The sequence below is a fragment of the Panthera tigris genome, chromosome B1 (assembly GCF_018350195.1).
Source record: "Panthera tigris isolate Pti1 chromosome B1, P.tigris_Pti1_mat1.1, whole genome shotgun sequence".
Taxonomy (NCBI): Eukaryota; Metazoa; Chordata; class Mammalia; order Carnivora; family Felidae; genus Panthera; species Panthera tigris.
In genome coordinates, this window is record NC_056663.1 from 15,118,009 (window position 1) to 15,142,439 (window position 24,431).

The following is a 24,431-nucleotide window of genomic DNA, read 5'->3' on the forward strand; positions in this document are numbered from 1 at the left end:
TCACGGTCCGTGAGTTCCAGCCCCGCGTCGGGCTCTGGGCTGACAGCTCAGAGCCTGGAGCCTGTTTCCGATTCTGTGTCTCCCTCTCTCTCTGCCCCTCCCCCATTCATGCTCTGTCTCTCTCTGTCTCAAAAATAAATAATCGTTAAAAAAATAAAAATAAAAAAAAATAGTCTAGAGGAGCCTGGGTGGCTCAGTCAGTTAAGCATCCGGCTTTAGCTCAGGTCAAGATCTCATGGTTCATGAGTTCCAGTCTTGCATCAGGCTCTGTGGGGACAGCTTAAGGCCTGGAGCCTGCTTCGGATTCTGGGTCTCCCTCTCTCTGCCCCTCCCCTGCTTACACTCTCTCTCTCTCTCTCAAAAATAAATGAACATTAAAATAAAATAAAGATAGTCTAGGTTTTTAGTCTACGTTGACTCATAGTAGTATAGATGCACCAGCTCTCTCTTGGTTAGTTTTTTAAACTCATCTTTTAAAAATGCTATTACTTTCAACTCTTCCACAAACTTACATTTAATGTAGGTCTGTTATAAGCAGCATATATCAGTTTTGGTTTTTGTCTTGTCTGATGGTAGTTTTTTTAATGTAAATATCTAAAGTTTCACATAGACAAAAAATGAAAAAAATCATAATTATACAGGTCAACGAATTCCTATGAAGCGAATGCAGCTGTGTAACCAGCACACGGACCAGGAGACAGAACATTACTGTCACACACCGGCACCTTCTTGTCCTTATTCTCCCAAGTGTAAACACTATTCTAACATTGTGGCTTAGTTTCACCTGCTTTTGAACTTTATGTAACCAGAAAAACTCAGAGTAATTGGAATTGTAAAATATTAGTAAAAAAGTAAACTTTTACATGTAATGTATTTACTGATATCTTTGTGTTTCAATCAGCCATCTAACTAACTGTCATGTATTCACTATACATTTGATAGTTTTTCTCCCCTTTCTTGATTTCTTTTCGACTAAGTATGGATTATCGTTGTTTGATTTCTCTGCCTTTATTAGCTTGCTATATATATATATATATATATATATATATATATATATATATTTGTTTATTTATTTTGAGAGTGAGAGGGTGAGTGGGGGAAGAACACAGAGAGAGGGAGAGAGAGAATCCCAAGCAGACTCTGCTGTCAGTGCAGAGCCTGATGTGGGGCTTTTTCTCACAAACTATGAGATCATGACCTGAGTCAAAATCTAGAGTCAGACACTTAACTGACTGAGCCACTCAGGTGCCCCACTATTTATACATTTTAATTAATCTCTTCCTGGCATAGGGCCCTAAATATGACCAAAAAATGGGAATATTGATTTATTGAAGTCTAATACAAATTTGTACTTCTGTAACTTCCCAGAAAATACAAAGACATTTGAATACTTTGAATTTACATTTCTCCCGCCTTCTGTGTTTTTTTGTTGTCATATATTTTAATTCTCTATGGATTTTTAATCCAAATGTTGTTATTATTATCATTATTATTATTACTATTATTAATTTACTTGACCCTCCATATGTTGTCATCTTCTTCTAGAGAGTAAATGCTTTGCTTGTGATGGCCACCTAGGCTATGGGCAGACCATTTCAATCCACAGTGGGTAAAGATGATTCAAACCTCAACTCTGTCTTTATGAAAGCTTCAGTCCTCAAAAAGTCTACACCCTTGCCCATGTCTAGCTCATTCTTATTGCTGAACTGTTGCCTTTTATCGTCCAACTAAAGTTCTGGGACATTTACTATGTCTCTTCTCCTTGGTGGGCTATGAACTCCAATTTTTGTCACATCCCTCATCCTGTGAATCTGTCAAAAGCTCAGTTCCGTTTACTAGCCTCTCAACTGCTTTTGAGATCAGTATTTCACTAGAGAGGAGACATGGTACCAATTGCCAGATATACCTCCTTCTCTAGGTCTTGATATGTGTCTGATACATTATGCACGTACACATACACCCACAGTCCAGCGGCTTTTCTAATCACTGCTGGAGATAAGAGTTATTTCAAATGCAACTCAGCCTGTCATCGTGCCAAGTGAAACACCAAATTTCAATAAATAGTTTTTAAACATAAAAAGTTCCATTTTATTAGAAATGCACCTCACAATGAAAGGAATAGGGATGCTTTTAAAAAATCAATTTATATATCCATGGATGAATATGACTGATCTCTAGAATAAGACAAGTTCAGAATCCATTCTATTCTCATTTGTTAAGTCGAAGTACTAAGAGAGTTGTTCACGTAAATAAGTAGATGGAAATAGACATAGTTTGTTGTACCCATGATAGTGACCTACCATCATGAATTTTGAAATAACGTCTCATCTGACAACTCAATTAAGTTTTTCCTAAATAATTTTAAAGCACGCAGAGGAAAATACTTGATTTTTTTTAAGTTTTATTGTTTTATCACTAGATGTATTCACTTTCTCAACACCGACACCCATATTTTGAACTGTCCCTTTATCTGGTACCTGGAGGTTTTCATGTGCCAGAGCAATGCACCTTAGTAAGGTTCTGGATGGCTGAGGGATATTCCTTTCTTAGGTAAAGTATGGAAAGGGCATGTTTTTCATCAAGCCAGTATTTTCAATGCACTTGGAAGTTTAGGATCTTAGAACTGATTTCCTTAAAAGCAACCTTGTCCTTGTAAACCCCTAGGAACCTGACGTGAAGAACCCTGAACTAGGAAACCAGGCAGCAGTAGCTCTGCTCTAAGGAAACTGTAATGTTCTGAAAGCAGCTGGGCATAAAGCGGTGCGGGGAGTATGACTGACGGTTGTATAATTTATTCTCTTTTGGGTTGCCCCACAACTGAAGCTCTGTGAGCAGAGGGAGAGGAAGAACTGTCATAAGCAGAGCAAATGGGGCATTACAATTTGCTATCTGTTCAGGTAATGAGAGAGCCAAATGATGGGGTGAAAGGATCATAGCTCAACCCATCAGAGATACCCTGAATCCAAGTCCTGCAAACACAGTACATTTCGATAGAAGCTATGTACCTTCATGTGCCCCTGAGAAGGGATTAAACTAGCACCCAGGTGGACAGAAACAGGGACAAGTGTAATCCTTCTGCCCTCTCCATCCAGAATGGTCTCTTCTTGGTGAGATCTCAAAAGGCAGACACATTCACCCTACTTCTAATCTCATAACCCAGAATGAATAAACGACTGGCAAAGGAAACCGCTAGCAAGAAAGGACAGCCACAATGCAGTGTATGTAACGTGAAATTGGTGACGCTTGTAGGTTTCAGGAGAGCAAGGCTCATTATTCCTAGGTGAAGTAGTGTAGGTACTTTGTTTTGTTTTCGTTAGTCTTTATCGGATGGAAATCAGCAGACTGGTGGTGGGGGGTGCTGTGTGGATCCCACGAGATGGTTCTCTGATCAGGAGTCTATGGGCCCTTTCCGGATCGATCACGTGCTCAATTTGTGAACGTGGGTACTTTGCTCCAGCTCTGAGTCTGCTTCCTCCAGTCCACTTCCATGGCTTCAGGGGGAGCATGGAATCTGGGCAACCGAAGTCACTGCAGGTCGCCTCAGCGTGACTGAGGAAAGCAGGATTTCTGGATCTCTGCATTGGGATGCAGGGAAACAAAGGCAATGGCCTGGATCTCACAGTCTGAAAGATCAACCGGGAGCTATGGAGTAAGATTTTGGTTTCACAAATGCTCTGAGGGCATGTTTTGGCTTTACTCCATCTTGTTTCCTCACTGTTCCCAGGGACCTTTGAAAGGAATTGCCCTTAATTAGGGTTCATTTTCTAGGACTTCATCTTATCTCTGCCTAGACTCCACCTTCCTGCTGGATATTCCCACCTCAGGCTGGGTGAGAATCTCCTTCTACAACCTAATAAAAACATCCTGAGTAGAAAATACAGAGTTGAAGGGAACTTAAAGGGCAAAGAGGGCCACCACTAAGCCCATGCTTGATTTCTTTAAAAAGGCATTTCTTTTTAAAAACACTTAACTGCCATCCAACAGCAACTTATTTGAATATACCTATTTTGTCACGATCACACTTGACTGCCATGGCCCAAAACGTTGTCAAATTAATATGCAAGTCACGATGTCTAGAATGTGAGTGATGTCCCCCGGATGTGGCATCCTAGCACAGCCCAGGGCTTTCAGAGCCGTCCGTGGCAGGCGTACATCAAACCCCTTTAATTTTACAAAGAAAACAAGGGTCTCAGATGGGAGAAGTGAATGTCCCAGGGTCTCCCTGCCAGCTAGTAATCATCTCTCCTGGCCGTGGTACATTTCTACAACACACACTGCTTTCCAGAATGATCCTTGCTTCCTGGCAACTCTCTCCAAGGACCACCAAGTTGAGCCCATAAAAAAAATCACATTTCTCCAACTTCCAAGAGCGTGGGTCTCGCCTTCTAAGTGCAGCTCCTTTTGCCAACTTTGACACATACTGTAACAATAACCCTTGTGAGCTGCATTTTATGTGATAGGAGGCAGGTGTACAACTGTCGAATACATGTCTCAAGAGAGCTTATTAAAACAGCTAAGCCAATTAACTCTCTTAGAAACATGTAACCTTTTCCAGGAAAATACATCTGAGGCACAGGAACTTGTGGGAACAAGTCCTTAGGGAAAGCATGGCCTTTGATCTCAGAGACCCTGTGCCCAGAGTTGGCCTGGCCCACAGAGCTAGGAGACCTCTGGTGGCCATTCTCTTCTGATGTAGGGAGAGGACGGTGGGCTGGTTTTGTGTGCAGGGGTAGAGAGCAAGCCCAGGAGACAAATGAGATGAGAAACAACTCATCCATTAGAGAAGATTCCAAAAACTCAACTGAAAATGACTCACTGGGCATAAAAAGTGACTAATGGGAAACCAAGGTGAGAAGGAATGTATGCCTAACCCAAGCTGAGTCTGCGTGTTAGGAAGGCGGTGGTGAAACCACAGCAAGGCATAATGAAGCCAGAGGTGGAGCTTTAATCTCTGCATCTGTTAGTTAGCTTTAGATGGGGAAAATCTCTGGCCCAGGGTCAAGGACTGCACTCCTCCCAAGTGGGATCAGGTGAGGAATGAATGACCACTACTGGAACGACACCCCTGGGACCCCCTCATATAAACTATCAGCTCTGGGTCTGGGACACAGGCTTCAAGATGATCTAAATATTGCAATGATTACATGACTACAGTGACATCACGATCCCCCCAAAGGAAGCCATCTGACTTCTGCAGCACATGGCATTCCCAAACAAAGTCTCCTCCTCTGAACAGGCACTTTCCTGGCATTTAGATCGCAGCAGACTGGACCTACCTAGGATGCAAGATGCTGACAAGCCCTTTACTGCACAGCTCAGCCCTGTCCGCGAGTTTGCTAGAACTCTAGCACCTATCCGAGGACCTCTCATCCCTCCGACCCCCAAATCCAAGCTGTGATCTTCAAGTCTTACAAACCACCCTTTCTCCCCATGTATCTGGAGGAACATGGGTCTCCCCAACCTCTGAGGTGGTTCTGAGCCACTCCTAGGAGCATCTGGGACCAGGACTGAGTGCTGTGTGTGTGGGCTCTGCAAAACCACTTCTCGGCAATCCTTGGGCCAACAGCCTGGGGCCAGTCCAGTGGCCACATGGCCCAGTGTTAGCCTCTTTCTCTGCACGTGGTCCTGTGTATGGCTAACCCTGTCCCTGGTTTCTGCCTCCAGCCCTGAAGCACCAAACAGTCGGGCTCTGTCCGCCCTTTCTCTGATGACCCAGTGGTCAGCCCCCTCTATCTACCCCTTTCCTGAAAACACTCCCCTCCTGTTCCTTACTGACCTGACGACCTGTCCCACAATTCTCTTAGTGATTCAAAATAGGGCTTGTGTTTCACTCCATGGTGTTTGCTGCAAATGTATGTTTGAATTCTTGATGTGACCTTGCAGCTTGATTTTGGGCTAAGAATGACCTAGATCTGAGGGCTTCCTCCAGGTGAATTAAAATGGGTCCAAACTGAAGATCCCTTTTTATTTATTTTATTTTTAATTTTTTTAATGCTTACTTATTTTTGAGAGAGAGAGAGAGAGAGAGAGAGAGAGAGAGAGAGAGAGAAAGCGGGGCAGGGGCAGAGAGAAGGAGACAGAATCCGAAGCAGGCTCCAGGCTCTGAGCTGTCAGCACAGAGCCCGATGAGAACCCGTGAACTACGAGACCATGACCTGAGCTGAAGTCAGACACTCAACTGACTGAGCCAGCCCTCCTCCATTGTACAGTGGGCATAAGAGGAGTAACTTCTCACGATTGTTCCGACAGTTAAATAAAAGTATGTGTGTGACGTGCCGACTTCACTTTAGGTGTCCGGCCCACATGTTTCTTTTCCTTGTCGGCATCAGAGAAGGCTAAGGTGCCTTGGTTTCAAACGTGCCGGAGGAGAGTGGCCCTGGGGGGTTCCCCAGCAGTGACCGGGGCAGAGAAAGAGCATTCCCACAACAGTTTAACTAGCCTCTGGGCTGTGACAGGGGCCAGAGACGACACATTGGGTCACAGGCACCAGGCAAGTGGCCAAGTATGTTTGGGCTGCAGTTCTCACCCAGCTGCACAGCAGAACCAATGGGGTGGGGGGTAACTCGCAAGAACACTGATGCAGGGCCCTCACCCCAAACCAGTTATGCTGGAACCCGTGAGAGGGCAGCCTGGGCACTGGTGTTTTATAATAGCCTCATGTGATTCTTACCTGTATCCAGAGGGAAGAATCTCTCCTAAGGAGGGAGAAACAAGGGCAGAAACTTACAAAATAAATTTACCTCTGGGGAACTGGATGGCTCACTCAGTTAAGCATCCAACTCTTGATTTTGGCTCAGGTCATGATCCCAGAGCCATGGGATCCAGCCCTTTGTGGGCTCTAAACTGAGCACGGAGCCTCCTTGGGATTCTCTCTCTTCCTCTGCCCCTCTTCTACTTGTACACGCTTGCTCTTGTTCTCAAGATACATAAATAAACTTAAAAACAATAAATTTGCCTCTTAACGTGCAGGAAAGGAGGATGCAAACAGGGAGCAGAGAGGGTCACTGGTGCTGGTGTTTCGGGTGAGCGTGGAAAGAACTAAATGTGGAAAGAACCTGGACCCAGACATCGCCCTGAATGGGAGGGGAGGCAGCTTTTCCCCTCAAGTTCTCTAATGAGACCGTGGCAGGAAGAAGGCTCTCCCCACCCCACCCCCCCACCCCCAGGGAGGCCAAGCCTGCCCAGACAGCCTGAGATGGGAGTTCGGCGCCCAGACTAATACAGAAAGCAAACAGAGGTGGTGAGGCCCTGCAGAGCTTCTGAGCCTCCTGATGTGCCAGCATCAGCTCTGGGCCAGAAGGAGCTCTCAGCGGGAATTAACCTTGACCCTGAACAAGCTCTGGAGCTGGCAGAATGCCAAAATCAGCCCGGAGAGAGGTCAGCAATTCTGATCCCACAGAACAAAACTTTCTTCCTCACTGGCTCCTAGCCTGTAGGCTACAATTCCCATATTAGTCATTGCTTCAAATTAGCAAGGCACCGGGGGATGTTAGAATAAAATGCTGTCTGCCTTGAGATGCCCCATCATTAGCCTTCATTGAAATCTCTGGATGGGATCAGCTGGCAGCAGGGACACTGACAGGTGGGACACAGGGTGAGTCAGAGAAGGCTTAGGGAGCCTTGAGGCTGGTGTGTCGCTTGGGAGGCCAGGCCAGGTGGAGTATGGCGGGCAGCCCTGAGCCCCCGGGAGAAGGAGGGTAAGTGCTCTGAGGATGAGCGCCCGCACTTCACAAGTCCCAATGACGGCAGCAACGGGAGCCCTGAAAATCCCTCGCCCTTGTTCTGATTTGCAGTTAATCTGAAGGCTTGCCTTCTGGCCTGTTTGCCTCCTCACTTGGTCTAACAAATGTTGGGGTAATGTCTGTCTCTCATGTTTCTTTTCTTCCTGATCGTCTTTTTCATCTTCCCTCTTCCTTTCTGCTTTAGTGCATTTGGGCTGATGTAACAAAATACCATTGACTGGGTGGTTTAGCCAACAAACGTTTTCTCATAGTTCCTGGAGATGGGAACTTCAAGATCGAGGTGTTAGGAGATTTGGTGTCTGGTGAGGCACCTCCTCCTGGTTTGTACATGGTCACCTTCTTACTGTGTGGCTGAGAGAGGCCCTGGTCTCTTCTTCTTCCTGTAAGGGCACTAACCCCAGCACGGAAACCCTATCCTCATGACTTCAGCTAAACCTAATTGCCTCCCCAAGGTCCCACCCCCAAATACCATCACACTGGGGATTGTATCCAAGATACAAAATGGGGGGGGGGGTGTCATATTTCAGTCCCCGGCAGTGTCTGCATGGTTATTTGGTGAGTCAATGGCTGATCAGGAACACTCATTGTGGACTTTCTGTGGGCAAAGAGTAAACTACTGGGTTAAGCCACTGACACTTGGGGGCTTATCTGTCTGCCATTGATCCTAACTTATTAATAGTCCCTTAGACTCAAATTGCCTTACATAGCATATAAGGTACTTAAAGATCTGGCCAGTGCTGGTTTTCTACCTCTTCACACCCACCTTAGTCAATCAGCTGCAACCTTGTTCTGCTCTGCAGATCTGCAAGGACGACATGCCCTTGCTTGCTTTGCCTTTGAACCACAGCATGCAATCCTTTCCTCTGCCTCAAATGCTCCTAGAGATCTGGCCTACGTGATCATTCAATACCCTACGTCTATTATAATCCCAACATCCCTGGTGTATGGTAACTACCGACTTCCTGTCTGCCTTCCAACCCGAGGAAATAGGCCCCATTTCTCATTAGAACGTACCAACTCCTCAATGGCATTCGAAGCAGCCACTAACCAGAAAAAAGAGGTGTTGGGCTTTTTTTTTTTCATAACTCTTTTCCTGTTTAACTGAAAATTGTCTTTGTGGGAAAACTCGTGGCAAATTTTATTATTTGTATGTTTTGTTTTCTTCAAAACCAATTCCAGATGAAGTATCATAATCGTAAAATCATCGTCACTATTGAGATCAGGACTCTCTCACAGTAGATAGAAATTAAAGAACACCTTGCATTATTAGTCATTATTATTATTAGTCTAAATCAGAAAATGTTAAAGGAGATTAAACTCTTCAGAGTCCAGAGCTTGCCAGGGACATCCCCGATAATAAACCTGGATGCTCTCTTTGCAGGCCACTTATCATGCCTCCAAAGTGAGCACCGACGATGGCCATTCCCATCTTGAAGCCATTGTATTCCATGTGCCAACAGATTTCAGCTGGAGTCACTCGCTCAGTGACACCTTTCCCTGCCTTCTCAGACGAGATCAAGTCCCTTATTAGGCACCTTTTAAAAGGAATATCACCATTCTTTTTCTTTCTTTTTTTTTTTTTAAGATTTCTTTTTGAGAGAGAGTGTGCAAGGGGGAAGGGGCAGACAGAGGGGGACAGAGGATCCGAAGTGCGCTCTGTGCTGACAGCAGCGAGGCCAATGAGGAACTCGAACTCACGAACCACGAGATCATGACCTGAGCCAAAGTCCGATGCCTGACCGGGCCCCCTCACTGTTCTTTATTAGACATTTCACAACTCCTGTTTTTTCTCTTGCTTCTCAAGCTACTCCTTTGTTTATTTTTCAGGCCCACCTCCATTTTATCATTAACTTCCTCAAGGCTGTGTCTGGGACCCTCTCCTCTCCTCACCCTGCTCTCTCCCTGGGTAAGCTTCCAGAAGGCCCACAGCGTCAATGACCCCTGATGCCTCCACCCCGAACCACACCTCTGTGCCTCCAGCTTCTCTTCCCTGAGCTCTAGATGTGCCCACTGCACATGTCTCAGCGTCAACCCAAGGCCTCTGCCCCCAAATCACTGCTCCTTCAGTTTCCCCCATTGAAGTGAAGACTTGCCATCCCTACAGTTCTGTTAGCCAGAAGCAGGGGTCATGCCTGTCACTGCTCAATCCCGAGTCCAATTCATCACCGGGTCCTGGTGATTTTAATTCCTAAATGTGTCCCCAGGCATCCCATTTCTCACCACCTCTGTAACGCTAGCCCAAGGTATTCTCACCTCCTTCCGAGGTCCACACAATAGCTTCCAGACTATTCCATCCACTCTGGGTGCCACATTCCATTCTCCACGTAGCAGGCAGAGTGGTCTTGTCAGAATGCAAGGATGACACTGCTGCCTTCCTCCTTAAAGCCTTCCAGTGCCTTCTTATTCCTCTCAGGGTGGGAATAAATTCTCCAGCCTGGCCCATAGAAGCGGGCCTGGCCTAGCCTTCTCTCCACCTCATCCACGGCACACCCATCCTCCCTGTCCATTTCTTGGGCCTGCCACGCTTCTCCCGTCCCTTCTAGACCTTCACACTGCTGCTCCCGCAGCCTGCATGCTCCTTCCCATCGATCCCCCAACTTACCCAAGGTGTCACCCTCTCTTATTAGATGATGTCACAGTGCAATACACTCTTCACTATTACGCTTTTAACAAGTGGGTTTTTATACGCATTTACTTGGCCAAGTATAAGATTATCATCTGTCTCCTCCACGGGACGGTGAGTTCTTGGAGGGAGGGGAGGATGGAGTAAGGAGAGCCTGTATCTGGTTTTCCTCATAGTTGTCTCCTAAGAGCTGATTCCAGGGCCTGGAGTCACACCCTTTTAAGATGTTTTATGAAGAAGCAGATTTGCCACGACTTGTGATGAATAGAAGTTCATCCCTGGATGTCTCTTTCAGGCTCTCTAATTACCATAATGGATGCTGCTGAGAAACTACGAGCCCTTTTGGCCGAGACGCCAGCCTGCAGAAGGAGACTGGATGCGGCTGGACAGCTATGAGAACTGGAGGAATTGCTCCTGCGGGCAGCGGTCCAGAGAGACACCACCTCTTCAGTTTCTCTGCAGCAGAAGTGGTTGACGCCTAGGAACCCTGCAGGATGCTTTTGAAGATCACTTCTTAAGACAACCTCCGACTTGAAATGAGAATTCGTAATCTTTTTCTTGCTGACACAGACAGAAACATCAGTGATGCAGACCTTACCAAAGTTACGACAGACAAAGGAAATGACTCAAGGTGAATTCAACCCGAAGAGCCTTACGGGATTGTGACCCAAGCCCGCCCTGGCCAGACAAGATTAATTACAGGGCCCCAGATTTCACTTGGTACTGTGGTAATGGTTAACATATGTTTCTATCACATGAAAAAAATCAAATCAATTAGATATAGATTAGATGTGCACGTGTTGCTATGTCAAAGACCACTTACCAGTTCTTATCATTGTCACTTGGGTTGCATGAGCACAAAATTATCAGTGTGGTATGCACGGGTGTGTTTTTCTGCAAAGGGGATCCATAGTTTTGGTCATTTTCCTAATGTGGTCTTGATTTACAAGTGTAGGAATCAGCAAACTACATACTAAGGCCTCTCTGGGTTCCAAACTTACATACATCTTAAAGTGTAATGCCAAATTGGTGATATTATTGGAAAATTTAGTGAGACTCTGAATCCCTTGCATTTAAATGTCAAGTATTTTCTGAAAAAAAAATTCAGTTTTTATCCAGTAATTTGGAGTCCTGTTCATAGAGTCAAAGAACTGAGCCATATATAATGTTAACTCACACATTTGTAGAATTGATGCTGGGCCCCTAATTTTCCCTGTGCCATGTACGTATCTAAGTTCAGCCCAACAGGAAAGGGAAAGATGCTGTGAATAATCCCCAATCCTCCATCCATAGTCGATACGGGTCTCTTTACCCCTGCAGATGAAATCGCCTTGCTTGTAACAACTGAAAGTCAACAGGAGCTGAGTCAGATACCCACCCATAAAGCCCCCACGCAGCCCACCTTTGGCAAGTAGGGAAGGGAAGGCCAGGTGGAAATGTGTCCTTCCCCACACAGAAGGTACTCTGTTTATCTGAACACCTGTACAGGACAGGAAGAGCCCAGACCTACACCCAACACTGCCCAGGGCCATATGAATGATTGCTCTCAAGTCCCCATGAGTGCTTGACCGTAGGGAGTTAACACTGCAAAACGCATGATAAATGACGTAGAGCTTAGAGTCTTCAAACACTCCAAAGAGTCTTAGCCATAGACTCCTAAAAAGTTGCTAATTTTTGTTCCTTTTTTGTATTTCATGAGAGCCATAAGAACAAACTTCAAAACCACTGCCACTACGTATGGCAGCACTGACTGTCCAAGGAGCTCAAACTCAGTTTCCATACGGTATCTTACTTATCCTGCCATTTTCACCTCATTTCTCCTCCTCCTCAATCCTTCTCTGCTTTGGGTTCCCCTTAATATGAAGTGACTATTGGAGCCTCTTCCTTTTCCCCCAATAAAATTTCTTTGATCTCAAACTAGAGGGATGGAGTAGGGGATACAGTTAGTGAACGACACATGCTCAGCTCCTGTCCTTTCCAGAACATTACTAGGCCCCAGCTATGCAGTTCCTGGATGATCTCTTTGGGCTTCCCAAAGAGATGTTTGATTTAGGGCCCGGGATCATTTCCCATGGTGCACTTCTCCCTGCACAACTCAATGGCATCACTGGGTGGGGCAATAAAGGGTCTGTTTACAATATTAAATTCCTTTGAGACTTGAGGTGGGCTATTTTGGACTCTTCATCACTGATGAATTTTTCCGTCTGCTGCTTTATCTACCTGACAGGAAAGCTTGAACTGCTGCCATTTCTAAATTGCTCTTCTAAATATTGACTTCATGGAGAGACTCAAAGTGTCACAACACAGCTCACTGGAGGCATGAAGATTTTCCAGGCCTCATCCAGAGGTCTGTACAATGTCCTGTGGGAAGTGGAGAAGGAAGAGGAGGATTTGAGAAGAAAAATAAAATCAAGTCACGTTTAGAAGAAACGCCATTGCACTTCACTTAATCTCGCAGAGACAAATGAACACTCATGGGGCTATTAGCTGTGGAGGGGCTGGAGAGGACCAAGGTGGAGGGAGAAATGATGGCAGTGACCATTAATCCCTCGGCGGTCGGCCGGGAAGAATGGAGGGTGCGAGAAAGAGCCCTTCAGAAACACCTAGCTCTCAGAGAGCCTTTATTTGGGTTTCCGGCTTAGAAGGACCGGACAGTGTCTGAAAAACAAGAGACTTTACATCCAATTTCTGTCAAGGCTTCGACACGGCTATATCTTTAGCTAATCTTCATTTGGGTTGCTGAGAAAATTCTAGGAGCCTTTCTTTTTAGCTTCTTTCCTCCTAATAGTTAACACTATAAACTGATCTTAAGGCATATTTGTCACATCATATTAGCTGTTGAACCATGAATCAAAGGAAGTGATTGGCCCTTTCTTGCCCTTAAGGAGCTGTTTTGAAGGAGCAACACGACGTTTTACGTGCAAGTTAGCTTTGAGATTTTTTTTTTTTTTTGATATTCAGGGATATACAACTTCAAGTTGTTTATTAGCATGAAGGGGCCAGATTCCCCAGGATGAGAATAATGCTCTTCAAGGCTGCAGAGAGAGGTCCTGTCTCCCTTCAGGACATGTCCCCATCTTCATGTGCATTGCCAGACATGGCTACCTGAAAGGCCACCGTGTGGAGGGGCTGGGGAGAGATTATGCGGGATGTGCTCTTCAGAGCATATGAAAAGCTCAAGTTCCAAGACATAGGAAGTTAAATTAACCAGGTACCATGGAAGATGGCCCTTCCGGCAGTGGCGCGACATGTATCTTGATTGTCCTTAGATTGTGGAAGGTGGCCCCTAAGGCTGCATGCCCAGTCTGTTCCCTCTCCTAGGCCTATGCATGTGGGCCCTTTTATTTGTTGATAATTATTTCCAAGAATGACCTCAAAGTGCGTCTTCTGGCTTGAGACCTCATCACATTGGACTGACCCGTGAGCTTGGATCCTCTAGCAACTCTGATTAGCTTGGCTGAGGCACTGACTTCTTTCCTTCATCTCATGTCCAACTCTGAGAAAAGCTGGGTCTCCATTTAAGGTAATAAAGTCCTCGTAAACCCTTCCCTTGCTTGAAAGCTTCTTCTCGTGTCAGCTGAGTAGCTGCTATGGGCAGAATCCCAGGTGTCTTCTGAAGAAACTCCAGTACTCCCCTGAAATTCCATCTGCCAGCAGAGCCATCCTGTGTATACCGGTTCTCATGCCCAGTTTGGATTCATGCGGTCTGCTCTGGCCTTCACGGGCTCACCTACGGATGCTAGTCTCTGCTCTGTGGCAGCTTTCCGGGCGCTTACCCCAGCTCGGCTGTGGGTCTGCTTTCCACAGTCTCCATCTGTCTGTGTGCTATGCTCCTCTAAGAGTTGGCACAGTCTTGAGTGCCCCGAGCAGCTCTCCATGTGACCACCTCCAACCAGCGTTCTCCAAACTCCTGCTGAAGGCCCACGCCCTCAATGTGGGCCATCTGCGGTTCAGCCTCGGCTTACTCATCCTTCTCTCCGTCCTCCCCCACCTCCACCTGCCATGGTCTCCCACAACCCACCGTGCTCTCACAGTTTTATCAGGCTGCTGCCAGTGAGCTCCCCTAGCTGTCTCTCCCCATTAATCCCTTTATTTCTTCCAGGCCTCCCCTGATATCTTCTTCCATGATGGCAATCAGCAGTGTAACACCATTAAGAATTCGGGAAAAAAAAGCATCTACAGCCACATACATAGGAAGGTCTATTTGCCCACTCACCTAAAGAACGAATCCCACCAATGGGAAGACACCTGTAAGTTGATTATTTTATTATCACTGAATCCTCTCATCCGTAGTGAAAGGGTTTTGACTGCCAAGACAAGAGTATTCTGAAGACTTCTCACAGGAGTCAGGGTAGTTTGCACAATGACTTACCTCACTGCAGTAAGTAAAGTAATTTAGTTTCTCATTGATCTACTATGTACAGGAGGAATATAAATGCAGAGAGACTTCATTTACTATAGTACCCAAAAGTTGGAAGAGCTTTGAGTCCTGTTTTCAGCATTGTAGGGGAGCTCAAAATCCATAGAAACAGTATGCCAGATTCTTTTGTAAAGCAGAGAAGCAACACCTAATTTACCTCTTTTGTATATCCACAATTTTGCACATGAAAAAGCAGGATATACTGCAGCAGTACTGCTGAACCAAGGAAATCAGGAAATGGCGTGGTGTCTGGTCCAATGCTAGAGAGCTCAAAACAAAAGTTTAAAAACCATGCCCATAAAACATATTTCTTGTAGTGTTCCCACTTTCCAAACCTTGGCTTGGTCTTAGAACATGACAATTACGTCGTTTGTCTTCAGAGACTCCATGGTGTTTGAGATTTGGAAGGCTAGAGGGGCCTGGAGGCCAACACACTCACCTGGCCAGTAGTACATGTAGACCTTCCTTTTGGCCTTGGTCAGAGTGACCCACAGAGGTTCTGATCCATTCCACCAGAGAGGCATCAGGCTGTCTCTGTTGACACCAATGTCAAATGACTTGTTGGTGTTGGGGTCCCACATGTAGTTTCCAATCATCTGATGGACCTCACAATGGCGGCCTATGTTAATGAGAACACAAGGCTGTCAGTTTATTGTTCTGGTCTTTTTATAAAAGCCATTTTCTCTTTTCTGTTTATAAAAGCCATTCATGCACATTTAGTTAAGTACAGAACAGCATGAAGATTTTCTTTTGATTTTTTCATCATAGATATTTCTTCTCTCTTAGACTGTACCACAAGGACAATCCAATGAGTAGTCTAATAATTGAGGATGGGTTCATTTTTTGTGAAGTTAACTTGCCAAGCTATTTTAAATTACACTGAGGACACTGTGTGCACAAATTGACCCATTGTTCACAGCTTGAAATCTAAATATGAATCAGTATGAAAATTGTAGATTCCCATAGGGCTTGGATTAGCTTTTCACCCCAGAGCACCCCTCCGAAGCTCTGCTCCCACACAGTCACGAATCTAGATGCTGGGGGGTTTATTCCCTTGTTTCCCTGGATAAGAGGAGTTATCGCTTCAGCACAGAGCACTGATAGGATCTACGACATTTGGAACAGAATGGTGAAAAATAGATTCAACTTTGGAAAACAAAGCAAGAAAACAACCCTCCAAATGGAGTGTTATATAGAAATGAGGATTGCTTCTGTTGGGCACGGCTTAGTCCCAGAAGAGAAGCCAGAAGTGAAAGACGCAAGCGCTTGGACTCTTTTGAAACGTTAGGCTTAAATTATTTATTTTGGAGCAATCTGCTACATCTTTAAAGTAAAAATAACACAAACATTGGCAAGTGCATCAGAAACTGCTGCAATTTCAGGAGCGTCATTTGGCATCACGATGAAATATGCTTCACCGAGCTCACTAACTACGCTTAATCCAAGTGGATTTTTTTGTTTGTTTGCTGTTGTTCTTTCTTCCCGAGCACCCCTACCCCACCCCACCCCACCCCACCACACACACACACACACACACACACACACACACACACACACACTGTTTTTGAATGAAAGCAAGGAGCAACCATAAAATACAATTTTGAAAATTTGGAGACCCAAAATATTATAAAGGAAAACCTTTTACTTCATCACAGAAACCCAGGCCTTCTACAAATCATGCTTTGAATTTAAAGCCCAGAGATCCAGACAAAATGGTTTTTACCCAAGGCTACAGAGTTAGATTTTTGACCCTGACCAAAACTTTCACATGTGGACTGATAAAATTAAAAAATAAAGTAAAAAACTTTGAGCAACTTCTCCAATGGTTAAGATTTCTCCAGTGGTTAAGCAATTTCTCCAACGGTTAGTTATTCCTTCAACTAACATTTAGTCAGGGTTCCTATGGGCTCTGCATTGTGATAAGCTTAGACATTCAAAATAAATTCATGTGGTCCCCATCCTCCAATGCCTTGTATGTAATACTCAACAGAGGTCCTTTTGCATAAAAGAGACAGGCTTCCTTGGGCCCGGACTAAGAAGGGGACCAAACTGCCAACTTAAGACTCATAAGGATTCTCACCCACTCTTTTGCTGAGGATAATTCCTAGTATGTTCTAACTCATTAAAAGTAGGAGCATTATCGGTTAACCACGTTACTTTTTTTGTTTTTAGTGTATCAAAGTTTAATAATATCAAGAGAAACCCTCTCACGAGTATAATTTCTTACCTGCTTTCTTCACCCAAAACTTGCATCCTGTACCTAAAACATTTTTTATTATCCTACTAATGCCCACTTATCCTTTTCACAAGGCAAGATAATCGTGACAATATTCATTGGGAAGTGTGTCCTTTCTGGTCTTCCCCTGTAGATGTCCTCTAATGCCCTCCTAAGGGCAGGGGTATCTCATCTGGAGCTGGTGTCACAGACACTGAGCAAGGGTGCAAAATTGGAAAGGGGTGTCAAAAGTGTTACTGAAGTCAGGAAACCAAGAGAAGTTTCTAGATGAATCACAGGAAAGGGCTGCGAAAGCTAGGGATATCAGGTATGGGAATAATGGGGACAGGTACCAAGTGGGAGGGGTGTAGGAATCTCTGCTTTTGTTTGGAACTGTTTTGACTATTTTAGAAGAAATGCCTGAAACCCGAATCTAAGCAGGGGCCTCATGTGATTCAGTTTCCACTAGGTGTTACTTGCAGAGAAGGATGAAGCAACAAAAAAATAATGTTTAAAAGTACTTATAACCTCTATCGTATATCTCAGAAATGCCACAATATCATTTGGTAAAATATTTTTCTTTTTTTTTAACACTCTCATTCAACCGTCTAGACCGTAAAGGGTGGAAACTCTCTTGCCTTCTTTTGCTTTCCGGGTAAAAATTTATAAGGAGCCTCCTGTGGATTATAGAGCTGCCATGTGACGGATGGTGGAAGGTGTCTGTGCAGGAGAGACACAGAGATGGATAGACAGAGAGAGAACATTCTTCTAGAGAATGTCTGTTACATTAAATTCTCTACCTCTTACACACGTTTCTTTGGAAACATGTATAGCGCCTCACTGAGGAGAGACGGAATCTATGTGTGCAGGTAACACAGTTCTGGCATATTTCAAATTTTCAAATGATGATATCTTGTTTCCTGTGGTTATCTGAGTCCTTTAGCTTTTTTCATGTTGGATATTCTCTCCTCCCCATTACATGGGATGTAGCATTAGCCTTGGTACTCCTTTTACACACCAGTCGAATCAGTGGTGCCCACTCATTCAAGGGAGCTCCAATAACTTTATAATTAAAGCATTCTTTAGGGAGGCATCTTTAAGACAAGGACCCCAAGGATGCCTTTGGTTCCTGCTCCCATCTAGCACACTGGTTGGTCTAGGCTGGCCCAGAGTGGTTCATCCATTCTAAAGGAAACTTGGACCCATGGAAGTCAACATTTCTCCAAAGGCTGGGAGTGATGTGCTGGAACAGAGGTGTTTGCTCACTTCCTATGAGTGAAGGGCACCTAAGGAAGATCCGGGGACCAGCAGTTCTCCCTACGTGAGTTAATGGGTTTCTGTTAACAGTGGAGATCTTTCAACAAGGAGGTTATCCTCGGACCTCTGTTTAGAAAGTAGGTTTTATTCTTTGGGTGGATTTAGGGCCTTGAGTTAAAACGAGAAGGTGTATTCTTCAAAGGCTCAATCATAGATGCTGTGCTAGTCCCCAGGGGCATCCCTTTGTTCTGGGAAGTCAGCAGGAGGCTGTATGTTCCCATCTCATGTCTGCTCTGAATCTTCTCTCCCAGATGAGCTGATTTTCTTCCCATGAATATATTAAGGCTGGCAGTCTGTGCTTGTAACAGTATGAGTCCGCTCTTACTCAAGCTGGTTTCCTTACCTACCCTGTCTCTCTCTCGCTCTTTTGTTTTCATTGCCTGGGCAAATGTGGTGGCTATAAAAACAGAACAGAACAAAACACAATGTACTGGCTTCTGCAGCCCACAAGCTCTCATCTCCATATTTCTGTCTGACCCACATCTATTTTTATACATCTGCAACTCTCCTTGGTTTTCCTCTGGTTTGGGCTTTCCAAACAGAGCTTTGCTATAGTTTCATTATTTGGACCCTTTCCTCAAGACTTCAACAGAAACTTTCCTGACATGGACACAAACCACAAATCTCAAATCTCAGGTGGTTTTCGGGTATGGTGTAAAGAAGGTCTACTGCTGCTCATCCCAAGTGACAGCTAAGTAGGGCTCTAAAATTTGTTCCAGAAGGTGTATTACTCACTGTGAAAATGAGGGCAGCTCCTGGTAGAAAAATTTCCAAATACAGTTGAATGTTTTTCTCTTTTCTCCTCCTTTATCTCTAAGACCCAAAAGTTTATAAACTTATTAACACAAAATGTGGCAATCAACCTGCTACCTGAAGGACTTGTGAACTCTTGAAGCCCATCCATAGATGTCACCTCAGTTTAAGAGCTGCTGCATTTAACTGGGAGCAGCTAGTGGCTACTCAGGCCAGTGGCAAACATGGGGTCTACTGCCTGCCTGTCTCAGAGGATACTCGTGGAACAGTTTCCACACCTAGAACTGTTGTATGAAAGGAGCAGGATAGGAAACCTTCATTTTTTATTCCTCAAAGTCTCAGTCAAGTGTGTTCTGACATAATGACCATCACCAGAAGTTTCTTGGCAAATACCCGAATAATCCTCTGCACCTGTTATATGTTCCCAGACATCCCAGAAATGGCTGGCCTTCACATCAAATGAGATAGCTGTGGATCTGTCCATTTTATCTATAACTGAAGGACATCTATAAGGTTGTTGCTACGACTTCATCTTCAAGCAGTCTTAATGTTTTCTCATTATTTTCAAACAGTAAATGTTAATTCCTTTTATAGTTTCTTATTTCATTTTTTTTTCATTCACGCCACATCAAATGTTTACATGCCAGGCATTTAAAGATCACAAATTATGGCCTCTGTATTTGAAGGGCTCATAGCTTGGTGGGGGCAACAGTGTGGCATAATGGTTAAGGGGGCAAGTCTTGGAGGCAGATTGCATAGGTGTAAATTCAAACTCTACTATTTACTATCTGTATGACTTTGGACAAGTAGCTTTGACTCTCTGAGGCATCAATTTTCTTATCAATTTTCTTATCTAATGGGCATGATAATAATTATGGTGATAGATACATATAGATATGTAATTCTCCCTTTGCAAGGTAGTGCAGGACCATAAAAATGACCATGCACAAAAACAAAGAGAAATGAATTCAAGTATATCACTAAAGAAAGTCAACAAACTGTGAGAGAAGAGAGCAAGAGAAGAAAGGAACAGAGAAGAACTATGGAAACAACCATAAGACAAGTAACAAAATGGCAATAAAGTACATACCTATCAATATTACTTTGAATGTAAATGTACTAAGTGCTCCAGTCAAAAGACATGGGGTGACAAAATGGATAAAAATGCAAGACCCATCTATTTTCTGCCTACAAGAGATCCATTTAAGACCTGAAGGCATATGCAGATTGAATGTTAAGGGATGGAAAAGCATTTATCAAGGAAATGGAAGTGAAAAGAGCTGAGGTAGCAATACTTATACCAAATGGTCAAAATGGACTTTAAAACAAAAACTGCAACAAGAAACAAAGAAGGACACTATATAATCATGAAGGGAAAAAATCCAACAAAAAGATATAACAATTATAAATATTTATGCACCCAACAATGCAGGACCCAAATATATAAAGTGCTAATAATAAACATAAAGAAAGTAATTGACAGTAATACAATAATAATAGTGGACTTCAACACCCCACTCACATCAATGGATGGACCATCCAAATAGGAAATCAACAAGGAAACAGTGGCTTTGAATGACACATCGGATCAGATGGATCTAACAAATATATTCAGAACATTTCATCCTAAAACAGAAGAATACACATTTAAAAAAATTTTTTTAAGGTTTATTCAGTTTTGAGACAGTGACAGAGTGCAAGCAGGGGAGGAGCAGAGAGAGAGGGAGACACAAAATCCGAAGCAGGCTCCAGGCTCTGAGCTGTCAGCACAGAGCCCAATGTGGGGCTTGAACTCACGAATTGTGAGATCATGACCTGAGCTGAAGTTGGACGTTTAACCAACTGAGCCACCCAGGTGCCCCTACATATTTTTTTTTCCAGTGCACATAGAACATTCTCCAGAACAGATCACAGATTAGGCCACAAAACAAGTCTCAACAAATTCAGAAAGATTGAATCACGATGCTATGAAACTAGAAATCAACCACAAGAAAAACTCTGGAAAGAACACAAATGCAGGGAGGTTAAATAACATTCTACTAAACAATGAATGGGTCAACCAAGAAATCAAAAAGAAAATCAAAAAATACATGGAGACAAATGGAAATGAAAACACAATGATCCAAAATCTTTGGAATGCAGCAAAAGCTGTTCTAAGAGGGAAGTTTATAGCAATACAGGTCTACCTTAAGAAGTAAGAAAAATCTCAAATAAACAACCTAATTTATATCTATAGGAGCTAGAAAAAGAAGACCAAACAAAACCCAAAACCAGTAGAAGGAAGAAAACAATAATGATTAGAGCAGAAATAGATGAAATAGAAACTAAAATAATCAGTAGAAGAGATTAATGAAATCAGGAGCTGGTTCTTTAAAAAGATCAACAAAATTGATAAGCCTTAAGCAAGACTCATCAAAAAAGGGAGGGGGGAATCAAATAAACAAAATCAGAAATGAAAGAGGAGGAATAACCCATACCACAGAAATACAAAGGATTATAAAAGAATATTATAAAAACTATAAATCAACAAATTGGACAACCTAAAAGAAAGGGATAAATTCCTTGAAACATATAACCTTCCAAAACTGAATCAGGAAGAAACAGAAAATTTGAACAAATTACCAGCAATCAGTAATCAAAAAACTCCCAACAAACAAAAGTCCTGGACCAGCTAGCTTCACAGATTAATTCTACCAAACATTTAAGAAGAGTTAATACCTATTATTCTCAAACTATTCCAAAAAATAGAAATGGAAGAAACACTTCCATAATCATTCTATATTCATTCTTTAATACCCAAACTAGATAAAGATACTACAAAAAAAGAGAACTACAGGCCAATATCTCTGATGAACATAGATGCAAAATCCTCAACAAAATATTAGTAAACCGAACTCAACAATTTATTAAAAAAATTATTCACCACTATCAAGTGGGATTTATTCCGAGGATACAAGGGTGGTTCAATATTTGCAAATCAGTCCATGTGATACATAACATTAATAAAAGAAAGGATAAGAACCTTATGAGCATTTCAATAGATGCAGAAAAAGCATTTGACAAAGTACAACATCCAAACATGATAAAAAGCCTCATCAAAGTAGGTTTAGAGGGAACATACCTCAACATAATAAAGGCCACATATGAAAGAGCCACAGCTAACATCACACTCAATGGTAAAACACTGAGAGTTTTTCCCCTAAGGTCAGGAACAAGACAAGGCTGTCCACTCTCCCCACTTTTATTCAACATAATACTGGAAATCCTAGCCACAGCCATCAGGCAACAAAAATAAATAAAAAGCATCCAAACTGGTAAGGAAAAAGTAAAACTTCTACTATTTGCAGATGACAGGATACTATATATAGAAGACCCTAAAGACTCCACCAAAATGCTATAAGAACTGATAAATGAATTCAGTAAGGTTGCAGGACACAAAATTAATATACAGGAATCCATTGTATTTCTATATACTAATAATGAAGTAGCAGAAAGAGAAATTAAGAAAATAATCCCATTTATAATTGCACAAAAAAGAGTAAAATACCCAGGAATAAACTTAACCAAGGAGGTCTGAGAACTATAAAACAGTGATGAAAGAAATGGAAGACAACACAAACAAATGGAAAGATATCCCATGCTCATGGATTGGAAGAACAGATATTGTTAAAATGTCATACTACCCAAAGCAGTCTAAACATTTAACGCAATCCCTGTCAAAATACCAACAGCATTTTTTACAGAACTAGCACAAACAATCCCAAAATTTGTATGGAACTACAGAAAAACTCTGAATAGCCAAAGCAATCTTGAAAAAGAAAAACAAAACTGGAGGTATCACATTCCCAGATTTCAAGATGTACGACAAAGCTGAATAATCAAAACAGTATGGTACGGACACAAAAACAGACACACAGATCAAAGGAACAGAATAAAGAGCCTAGAAATATACCCCTAATTATATGATCAATTAATCTTCAACAAAGGAGGAAAGAATATGCAATGGGAGAAAGACAATGTCTTCCACAAATGGCGTGGGAAAACCGTACAGCTACATGCAAAAGAATGAAACTGGAGCACTTTCTTACACCACACATAAAATAAAATCAGAATAGATTACGGACCTAAATGTGAGACCTGAAACCATAAAAATCCTAGAAGAGAACACAGGCAGTAATTTCTTTGACATCACCCATAGCAACATTTTTCTAGATATGTCTCCTGAGGCAAAGGAAACAAAAGCAAAATTAAACTATTGGGACTACATCAAAATTAAAAGCTTCTGCACAGTGAAGGAAACAAGCAACAATCTAAAAGACAATGTACTGAATGGGAGAAGATATTTGCAAATGACATATCCAATAAAGGGTTAATATTCAAAATATATAAAGAGCTTCTACAACTCAATACCAAAAACACAAATAATCCAATTAAAAATGAGCAGAAGACATGAATAGACATTTCTCCAAAGAAAAAGACAGATGGCCAACACACACATGAAAAGATGTTCAACATCACTCGTTGTCAAGGAAATGCAAACCAAAACCACAATGAGATATCACCTCACATCTGTCAGAAAGGCTAAAATCAAAGACAAGAAACAACAATTGCTGGTGAGGATGTGGAGAAAAAGGAACACTTGTGCATTGTTGATGGGAATGCAAACGGATGCAGCCACTGTGGAAAACAGTATAGAGGTTCCTCAAAATATTAAAAATAGAATTACTATATGATCCAGTAATTCCACTACTGGGTATTTACCCAAAGAATATGAAAACACTAATTCAAAGGAATACTTGCACCCCTATGTTTATTGCAGCATTATTTACAAAGGCCAAACTATGGAAGCAGCCCAAATGTCTATCAATTGATGAATAGATAAAGAAGAAGTGGGATATGTATACAATGGAATATTACTCAGCCATAAAAAGAATGAAATCTTGCCATTTGCAACAACATGGACAGATGTAGAGGGTATAATAATGTTAACCAAAATAAGTCAATCAGAGAAAGACAAAAGCCATATGATTTCACTCATATGTGGAATTTAAGAAACAAGCAAATGAACAAAGAAAAAAAGACACAAACAAAAAACCACTCTTAATAAACATATGGTTACAGGGGTGGGGATGAAATAGGTGAAGGGGATTAAAAAAACACTTAGCATGATGGGCACTGAATAATGTATAGAATTGTTGAGTCACTATATCATACACCCGAGACTAATAGAACACTGCATGTTAATTAACTGGAATTAAAATTCTTAAAAATGACTATGCAAGCTTAAACCATGCAAAACTATCCTAATAATCAGTGGGAAAAATTATAATTGTTCCATGGCCTTTAAATTTTTTTAAAATA

The 24,431-nt window shown here is 42.7% G+C and overlaps 1 protein-coding gene and 1 long non-coding RNA gene across 8 annotated transcripts in view; one reads left to right on the top strand and one right to left on the bottom strand.

The window, feature by feature from the left end:
* The window catches only part of ENPP6 (ectonucleotide pyrophosphatase/phosphodiesterase 6), a 116,820-nt gene that overhangs the window by 46,864 nt on the left and 45,525 nt on the right, over positions 1-24,431 (bottom strand). For 6 of the 7 annotated variants that reach the window (XR_006216487.1, XR_006216488.1, XM_015535920.2 and 3 more), the window contains exon 2: positions 15,225-15,404. Coding sequence is in view for 5 of the 7 variants with exons in the window: in XM_015535920.2 (XP_015391406.2) it covers positions 15,225-15,404 (180 nt within the window). In the remaining 2 variants the exon portion in view is untranslated. Of the gene's footprint in view, positions 1-15,224; positions 15,405-17,638; positions 17,757-24,431 lie in introns of those variants that run through there. The other variant, XM_042982957.1, reaches the window with a different exon arrangement.
* On the top strand, positions 17,906-19,663 carry LOC122237839. Its single transcript, XR_006216492.1, has 2 exons — positions 17,906-18,321; positions 19,499-19,663. It is a non-coding gene; the product is annotated as an uncharacterized LOC122237839 (long non-coding RNA).